Genomic DNA, 10,362 nt, shown 5'->3' with positions numbered 1-10,362 from the left:
AACATACTACATATTTACCTATTGTATTATTTTGTACAGTTGTAAATTACAATAAATAAATAATTAAAAAAAAAAAATTTGAATTTTCGATGGAAATACACTTTTTGAGGTCCCCGAGTCCAAATAACCACCTATCGCAAAATGATCTCTGTGTGTGACCAGCCTAACCCAAAAACTAAAAGTCGCACGAAATTTAAATCTATATTTAAGGTGAGTGTATGCCTGAGACGTGACCATTTTTTTCCTGAAATCTACCGACCAGAAGTTTTTAGAATTAATTGTTCACACATTTACGTGATGTTACACATTGTACGACTTTCTCCAAAATGGCTTTTGCGATTTTGATTAAACTTAGTGAAACAATGAGTAGTCTTTAGTAGTAGTAGACAGATCTTATCCGTATTGAAATAGAGGTGTAATTTTAATTATTAAAAAAAAGTAACTAGTTCTCACTGTTAGCAATAATAAAAAAAAAAACATTAAAGAATTTTGTAAGTAACTAAATGTGCGAAGAGAAAAAACAGAGACATCGAACGGGAAAAGCCGAGACCACCCGGCCTTGCCCGATTTCATTACTTGTTTTGTTAAACTGTGGAAGTCTTGGCAGGAACATAATTGATATTAGTTATACCCACTTCTAGAATCTGTGAAATACAAATTGTTACAGCAACAGAAAAATAATTTTTTTTTGCCCTAAATTTTACCTTCTCTGGTCTTTATTATTTTTTTTTTTCGAAAATCACAAAAATAGCAATAACTTCAATACGAGCTCACCAATCTACGTAAATCTAGATGACATAAGGAGATTAATGTGTCAAAGTTTTGTAATACGTGAATTGCACCAGATTTTTTCGTTGTATCTCTCTAAGGACTTAGGCAAATAACAACAAAAATATCATATTTGATCGCCCTTTTTTTAAAGGTAGTTTATCAGGTCCAACGTAATATGTTTCTTTATGAGAAGTTGTATAATATATTATTATTATTTTTTTTTTTTACGAATTCCTAAAGAATATTAAATTTTTTCAAGTGAACATTGTTATTGTTAATTTATTTAAGTAGAAAGGTTACTTCACTCCACGACTACATTTCCTGATTCTTCTAAATTTATTCAAATTGATTTCCCTATGATGGTATTTGGCAGAAGGATCTTAAATTTCATGATCATTTTTATTCAATATACAGTATTTAGCTATATTTTACTATTAATAATTCTTGATTATTGGAGATATTTAACTTATTCAGGCTTAATATTATTTTTTAATAAAATTATTCAATATAGTAAATTATAGAGGATTAGATCAAAAAACGGTTCATGAAATTCCACTCCCAGTTGCCGACAGTTAAAGGAGCAGTGACCTACAACCTGGGGAACCCAACCTCAACCCAAAGACTGAAGCCCAGACTGCTGCAGGACATTCTTTTATAAATTTTAATAAATATAAAATTAATTCATATTCTCACTACCTTCATTTTTCTTTTTATTATTACTCATTTTATTTATTCATTATTATTATTTTTATTTTTCTTCTCTCGTCCCTTTTTCAAATTAACTTGTTTCTTTTTACTATTAGAGGGCAATTATTTGTTTTATTTAACTGTACCAATTACATTATTTTTTGTTAATAATTTTACTTTCCTCTTTTATTATGAAGCATTATTCTTATCTATTTACTTTTTTTATCTTTCTTCTTTTAATAATAACATTGTTTATAGTTAGGAGCGTCTTTTGTACGAGACTATACCCCCAATAATCAACTGTTAAAAAAAAAAATATATAACATAACGTTTATATCAACCATGTAAGTCCCACCAGGCTGATCTGGTATAAAATAAAATATATAAAAAAAATATATAGTAAATTGTTCTTTTTTATGTACTAATTTTGCTGCTTATCCAACAGAAGGATTGCTTGAAGAAAACGGAGAAGAGACAAAGTTTGAAAAAGATAGAGATCTCCCCTGACTTCTCTACCTTGGTGGCCAGGAACAGGGACCGTCCTCTGGTCTCTTCTTTGCCACCTCCTCCTCTGCCAGAGATACCGGTAGTTGATCAAGATGCAATCCTCAGGGAAGTGCTGTCAAGTGAGAGCAGCCTCAATTCTTGCACATCATCAGCTTCCTCAGTGAGTATTAGATACTTCCAAAAGTTGACGAAATTGGCATGTATAATGCGCAAATTTGAAATCAATTGGGTCATTATGAATATTTGAAGGATTGGCGAGGATTTTATATTAACAGTGATATTTCTAAATTACTTGTTTCTGTCTGATAATGACTTTATGTTTGAAATTTTATTTCATCCAACCAGTCATCAACCAAAAATTGGAAACATTATCTATTATTCTTAAAATTGAAATTTCATGTTAATGATTACAAGACAAATTTATAATTAATTGATTTTAAAATCATCTGTTTATTCAGAAATATTTTCCATATGTACTGTTAATTGTCAGTCATTTTATATTTATATTTCTTTATATTTGTTCAAGATATTTCATTTTAACCTAAACTCCTACTTGTGGTATGCCGCAATACCATTAAATATCACACATATTAACTCTAATAAAGTCGATACTCATTCAATACATTCATGTTTTAAAATGTAACAACGTTTCAGATGAAAACAAAACCCCACTAAACAGACATTGTTAAACACAAAGCTTTATTTCAAATAGGGGCTTTGAAAAAAAAAAAATTCATTTTAATCTATTGCATTGGCTCATTTTTATATTTTAATACCATATTCAATGTTAAATATTATTTTATATGGTAGCTGACAATGAATAACAAATGCAATTGTATTTGTAGGATTTTTTTTTAATTACATTTATTGTAATAATTTTAAATTATGTATCTTGGTTTAAATCAACATTGAGATGTTTGTATATAATATAAGAGTGGTTAGATCTTTTTAACCCATGACTTATTTAAGATTTGTTAATTCACTTATTCACTTGCTTAATGCATTCAGATTGTATCAGAGCTAACTCTTCCATCATTGAACGATGATGACCAGAGCTCCCTTACTGAAATCCCTCTCTCAGGTGGTGGTTATCACCAGACAACTAGAGATACCAAGAAAGAGGAGAAACAGAGAGACGAGAAGGAACGTCTGTTTCGTCTATTTGATCAGCTTCTTTCAGAAATAAATAAAGCTGAGGAGATGTCCAGATTATCAAGAAGAAGGAGTGATAATCTCTTATATTCAGGTATTGATCCATAATTTTTTGTTTTTTAAATATAATCTCTATAAGTTATGGTTTAAGTTATTTTTCTACATACTAAATTAGAAATTTTTATGATTTATTTACTCTTCTTCAGGAAGACAAATTCTCATTCGGTCTGTTTTTCACCTATATTAGTAAAGTCTGAATTAAAAATTATAACCTCAAACAGCAACCGTTAAAAATCAATTTCAAAGGAATGAATTTTTTTTTTTTAAAGTTAAAGTCAATGATTTGTGGTGATTTGGCTATGATTATTACCATATATATATTTTTTATTTTAACTCTTATTTTACCTTTATAGCAAAGGTCTAATCAATATAATTTTGAAATATCAGTTTAGAAATTTAGACAAAAAAAACACATATCTACCCGCAGGAAGATTATTATGCTGTGTATTTTAGTTACTCAATATATTTGGGCAGCACTGTCTCTAAATAAATAAACTGTTTCCCTCTCTCTATATTTATATTATGCACTGCAGTAAAAATAGTTCATTATTTGAGATTAATTACCAGGATATATTATAAAGATTCTGTTTTATTAGAAGTTAATTATATGTATTTTTAACAGATATCTGCATATCTATTAATATTTATATCTACATCTATATTTATAGGTAATATGTCTATTTTAAAAAATTTCAAATTCTTCTAAGAAGATAAATTTATTACTTTAAAAAATTTGTCGGTATCTAAATTTGGTACGTTAAAGAAACAAAAGAATAAAAAATGGAAAAAATCTCAACATTTTTTACTATATAAATTATATGTACTTAAAAATGAGTTCTTACATTGAATAAAAAACCTCCAGTACTCTCATAAAGTATTATTTTATTGTAAGTTGAAATAGTATTTGATATATTTTTGAGATATAAGGTATTTTGTGCTACTCTTTTGTGGAAAAAATTATTTTTAATTATTTTTTTTTTTAAATATGAAATATTCTCCTGAAATTTCGAGCTGTTCTTGAACCTGTAATGTTTTAGAATGGAATAAAATTTTTATTTTGAATAAACAGACTGATTAACAGCTAATAAAATTGGAAATATTTTATTATTATAGCCGGGCTTAATCATTGTCATCTTGGACTTTGGTCCACCTCCACTCTTCAGTGTTTAATTATACCTGAAGTAATCAAACATTAAGTAATTTATTTAATTTTTTGTATGAAGAATCAGAGAGTTTTGCTTTTTCCAATAAAGATTTCCAAAGATCTAATTATACTTAATAATTTTTTATAACAGATGGCTGCTTGTTTGATTTTCATTTATTATTCCTTCCTCTGAACTGTATATTTTTTATCTATAGTCAGCTGAGTAAGAGGTTAATAAAAAATCTCAGACTTTTTAGGTTACCCTCCAAAATTCAGCTTGTATTCCCAGTCAGTCAGATATCAGTACCGCTATAATAATAAAGTTTAATAATTACAATCCCAAAATATTTATCTGTGATGGTCTGAAAATTTAACTAATATTGTTTCAGGACATTATGGAACTAAGATTGAACGATACCATTCTCATTGTGGCTTCTTGGAAAAATATATAGTGGAAGATGAACCATCAAGGTACACCATGGAGCAGTTACAAAAAAAATGTAAGTAATTTATAAATACTTGAGATTGCTTGCTTGTTGTAGTAAAAAATTGTTTATTATAATAATTCTCCATCATAAGGTTGAGGTAAAATATTGATATATTATGTCAGTTATATATAATATAATTTTGCTATTATTATATTAAATAATATTTTGGTAGTTTCAATATTAAGTAGTTATAATCCTTCAGATTGATGGGTCTCCATATTAGAGATTAGATTCGATGCCAGAGATATCCAAATCCAGAAATGGATTTTCATGTTAAACTCACCTCTTATTTTATATCATAGTCCTAGCTTTAATCCTCTCCTCTAATTAGGTTTGCTTCCTGACTATTCTAATCAATTTGCTTTGACAAAAATGTTCCTAATACACTGTGATTCCTTTCCATTGAGGACTCACCTTATTGTTGTATCCTTTTTTACTTTATGAACATGAATACCTGCCTTATGGAGAACTGCTTGGTAAACCCAAGGTGAATTTGACATGTTTAATGTATTGTTATATATGATTCAATTTATTTGATCCTGGGCATCTTTATAGTTCTGATAGGTAGGTCCTAAATAAGAATGGTATTTGCTCGGTGACTTTCTTATCAAACCCTTTAGAATGAAAAACCAAACAAACCATCTACATTCTTGATCTTATCCGTCCTCTTCTTGACTACTAGGACTAATACTGGTGATTTATATATTTCCTCACATAGAACACCTTATAAATCTAGATTAATTTTTTTTTTTTATTTAAAAACAAAATTGAATAAAATAATTCAGTTTTTACTTATAAAATGAATGAAGGAAATGAATTACAAAAAAACTGAAATTTAGTACTGATTTATTTCTTACAAAATAAAAATTACTTGAATCAAACTGTGGAAGAAGATAAAATAATTAATTTAAATAAATGTAGATGGTACAGTTTGACTTTTAAAATATATATTGTTATTAAAAAGGAATTATTGATAGTAACTAATATTATTCCAACCAGTAATAAATTATTGATTCCGAAACTAGTTGTAATGATTTTGGTAATCTTGATATTGGTGCTTATTGGATTAATGGTGCTGCACTCTTAGGATATCGGTAGTTGATCTCATTCAGTTAACTTTGTACCCTGTATGTTTTCCAATTATGGTGAATTGTCAATCTGGATACTTATTATGTTTTATTTTATTGCTACAAATATCCATTACAAATTTAAAAGATAATTTTTTTTTTTAAACACTTGAACTCTGGTCTGATATCCAGGCATTGTAGTGTAGTGTAATCAAGATTAGAATTCTGGTACAACATATTCTAGGTTGTAGGCATGATTATTCCACTATTAGAATGGTTTGCCCATTCATCTGAAATATGCATAAGGGTGATGGAATCTTGTTTACTGATGGATCAATAACAGCACACAAGATCCTTAATGACTTATAGAAGAGGTTTCTTCGCATTTCAGCTAGTCTGGCTTGTAATGTGTAGATTTTGCATTAAGTGATGGTCTGGCAGTTGAATTCTAAGAATTTACAACTGGATGGTAGCAATGAAAATTTATACATATGGAGGAATTGAGAATAGTGGAGGACCAGGAGCCAAGGGATGGCCTTAATAGTCGTAATAGTTACTGAATTTAGCTACAATTTAATAATCTATTCAGTATGAACAATAACAAATTGTGATATTGTTGAATTTCTGAAGTGTAGATGTTCTAACCAAAAGAATAATGAGAATTTCCTTTTAGCGGAAAGTCAATCCAGAATTATTAGTGGTTAGAATAGGTATTGTTCATTCTTATCTTGCAATGTAAACTTCTAAGATTGATTTGCTGAGTACAATAAGTAAGAAAGGGGATATTTAAACTAGGAAGTGATTAAAGAAAATATAGGAATTAATTAAGTGGAATTAAATTGAAACAAGATGAATTAATTAAAGAAGTTTTAACTAAAAATAACAACACCACATAAATAATAGGTGTACCCATAAAGACAGGAAAAACAACAGAGCCTATCATTAGTCCTTTGGGATCCTTGATACTTTTGTAAGCTTGGGGTAAAAGTCCTAGATTAAGTAGAGTGTGTATGTATGTATATGTATATATATATATATATATATATATATATATATATATATATATATATATATATATATATATATATATATATATATATATATATATATATATATATATATATATATATGCTATATGTTCATATATGCATCTTTTTACCATAATTTAATATCCTTTGAATGTCATTCCTTCCTAGTACATTCTGATAGATACCTCCATTAATTTCTTTATTATTAGATTTATTATATATCGTTGGAAGCCAAGGATGTTAGAAAAAATAATATGAAACATAAATTGGTAGAAGGTAATGGAGAATGATGAGAACCACATAAATAAAAGGTAGGTTCTAACATGAGTTTGGCTTTGCGAGCGCATGCGCAGTAGGTTTTCCGTTTTACCCACCTGATAAATGTATTCATCACAAATATCATTTTTACTTATTAGCCTTTCAGTTGACAGGAAAACTCCATAAAATCATTCCTACTATTTTCAATATCGATTCTATAACAATTTAGCATTGAACAAATCGTTAAGAACAGAATGGAAACTTAGTAAACAGTTTTATCATTGCAATTCTTTTGCAAAAGAATAATTTTAAAATTTTACGACGAGAAATATATTTAAAAATGTTGAAATAGTGGTTAGACAATGTCTTATCAGAATGAGTCATTTGGAAAATTAGTAAGAGGAAGTATTACCACAGTGATTAACTGAAATATCTGTTCTGAAACGAGCGAGGATTTCTAGCTTAAGTGGGATGGTAAGTGAAAGTTGTAGGTACACCACAGCAGATTTTTTGTTCTTTCTCATTTTTTCAAAGCTTATTTAACGATTGATTTTATAATAATTATAATTATACTTGTACCTACTTCTTGCATGGAATGTTTTGAGCATTTTAAACTATATCCGACTAAATGTGAATAAACTGTAGTAGACAGATCGAAAAGGCTGCAACAGAGCACTCAGCGAGGTTTTAACTTGACCTAGAACCAGTGCTGGTGTACCATGACCTAGAACAAAAGCAAATGCCCTATCTCTAACAATAGCAATGATCGCGGATAAGGGTATCGAAACCTGATCCCGCTAGGTATACAAGATCATTATCCACTGTCATGTGAGGCAGCCCCCTGGATATAGGTTGCTGTTTCGTCGGAACTGTCCTTTTTCTATAGGCGCCCACGTACCCTGGCATTGAGCCGATATTCTGCCCACGTCGCATGATCAGTTTGATATTATGAACGTGTTGGGCTTCTGATATCTGTATTTGACAGCTGTGAAGCAGCCCATTGTTGGGCTCGAGATCTTATTAATTTCGTACATAATAATTCGACTTTGTCCAAAGATGTAAATTCAATCATTTATTTAGGTCTATCAGTACAATGATTATTATTATGATTTAAAAAAAAAATTAGTGCAATGCGCGCCGAGTATCTTGGCAGGAGAAATTTTCATTAAATGGACCAAAATCAACGTTCTGACAAGAAAAACATGTCATCAAAGTATGGAATTCTTGCCCTTTTTGGCCTGTTTCTAGCATACTAGAAAGTTCCGCATACGGAAAGTTGCCCCAACTTGGTAGGTGGGAAGGGGAGAACAAATCTAAAATATTTAATAAATTTCGACAGAATTTGAGTAGTATTCCCTGGAATTTATGATGTATAAGTATGTAGTGAGAAATAATTACAAAATAAGTAGTAGTAATATTTGGATTAAGCCAGGTTTTAGAAACAGCAATTATCGTTGGAAGCTTTTACTACTCTTATTTCAGGAAATTTATTTTTAACATGGAAAAAATGATTTTATGTATATATATATAAATGATTGACCGTATTATTTATAATTATGTAGATAGTCGGAGTTCGGTCAAAAGGAAACAAAAAATAGTTAACAGCTATTAATTTGCCGACGCTTCGCCCCACTTTGTGAAAGCTAAAAAGGTTCATCAGATAAAACATAAAAAAAAACAATATAAATATTTTGACATAGTAGGATAATAAGATGCGGTTGTTATCATTATCTAATTATTTTGTATGTTTAGGTTTACACCATTTTATTTAATATTCTTTACTTACTTGTTTTACATTTATTGTAGTGTACATATAGTGTATTACCCTAACTATATTTTTTATCGGTATATGATATACACTATATGTATACTATAATAAATGTAAAACAAGTAAGTAAAGAATATTAAATAAAATGGTGTAAACCTAAACATACAAAATAATTAATAATTAAATCAATAGGCGGCTTAGAGTTTTTGGACTTACAGTAGGTCAAAAAGATACGAATAGTGAACTAAAAAATTAAACACTGTCCTCACGGTAGCTTGTTCCACCCAAATACTTTTTTCAATTCTACTAATCTCATTCGTTATTTATCCAACGCTTTTAATATAAACACAATATTTTCATTAGTTCCCATTCATAAATTTTTCTATTGATAACAGAAAATTTAATTGGAACGCGGGGAGTGTTATAAAGAGCGGGGCAGGTGTGGGAGGAAATAGAATGGAACGCCTCATCCTCACTCCCTTCCCTCCCTCCGTCGATGGATATTTGATGTTTGTTTTCTTTCGGTTATTTCCCCTCTCGGTCCTGAGCCCTTTGGGCAATTTTCCCGGGAAAGAATTATTCTTAGGATGGGAACCGATTTGGTCTTGGACTGTTATTTGATTACTCTGCTTTCACGGCGCGCTCTCTATATTACATCGAGCGCACTAGAGCGTATCTTAGTCAGAACGTGACTTGCTGAAGTTGTTCATTGTACCTTAGGTCTTATTTCGCTCTAGTAACCTAAGCATCTCAGCCTTGTAAAAAAATATTTAAGTTAAAAAAAACTGATCTATATGACAGTAATAAGGCCAATCTGGATATACGGAGTTGAGCTTTGAGGCTCCACTAAACCTTCGAATTCCTCTCGTATCCAATCATTGCAATCCAAAATTCTTCGTAAAATCCTCAATGCTCCGTACTTTGTCACAAATAAAATCATACATAAACACCTAAATGTTCTATATTTAACCGATCTAACCCGAACCAGATATCATTCCTTCCTTTACAAACTCCCTAACCACCCAAACCCACTAGTTTCTAACCTTTCTCTTCCATTCCTGACAATTCTCCGAGGCGCCTGAAAGGAAGATGGCCACGAGACCTGCAAATGTAAAATGTCATTAGAGTGCTTCCAATGGGCAGTTTCTACACGCCTGCAACACTCAAATTTAACTGAGATTAAATTTGCTAAATGTATTATAATGTACAGTTGTAAATAGCAATAAATAAAAAAGAAGAGAAAAAAGTTAACTAACGTAGGTGAAAATATCTTGTGTGCCCACACAGCTTCCTTTGCCATAAGGTGAGTGCTGACAGTACAGTTTGCTTACAGCATCTTCTCTAATATTGGTTCCGTAAAGCGCGGCGACCATGTTACAGTTTTTATTTCTAAACCTAATATACATTTGCACTATTGCTGTAACGTTTTTTT

At 30.0% G+C, this 10,362-nt stretch overlaps 1 protein-coding gene across 2 annotated transcripts in view; it reads left to right on the top strand.

Moving 5' to 3' along the window:
* LOC106680719 (TBC1 domain family member 30) overlaps positions 1-10,362 on the top strand; it is a 499,453-nt gene that overhangs the window by 53,643 nt on the left and 435,448 nt on the right. For both annotated transcript variants that reach the window (XM_067050693.1, XM_067050694.1), the window contains exons 3-5: positions 1,904-2,125; positions 2,974-3,211; positions 4,711-4,821. In XM_067050693.1, coding sequence (XP_066906794.1) covers positions 1,904-2,125; positions 2,974-3,211; positions 4,711-4,821 — 571 coding nt within the window. The remainder of the gene's footprint in view (positions 1-1,903; positions 2,126-2,973; positions 3,212-4,710; positions 4,822-10,362) is intronic.

The sequence above is a fragment of the Halyomorpha halys genome, unplaced genomic scaffold (genome assembly GCF_000696795.3).
Source record: "Halyomorpha halys isolate HHAL.00 unplaced genomic scaffold, Hhal_1.1 Scaffold283.1, whole genome shotgun sequence".
Classification (NCBI taxonomy): domain Eukaryota; kingdom Metazoa; phylum Arthropoda; class Insecta; order Hemiptera; family Pentatomidae; genus Halyomorpha; species Halyomorpha halys.
This window is presented reverse-complemented; position numbering and strand designations above follow the sequence as displayed.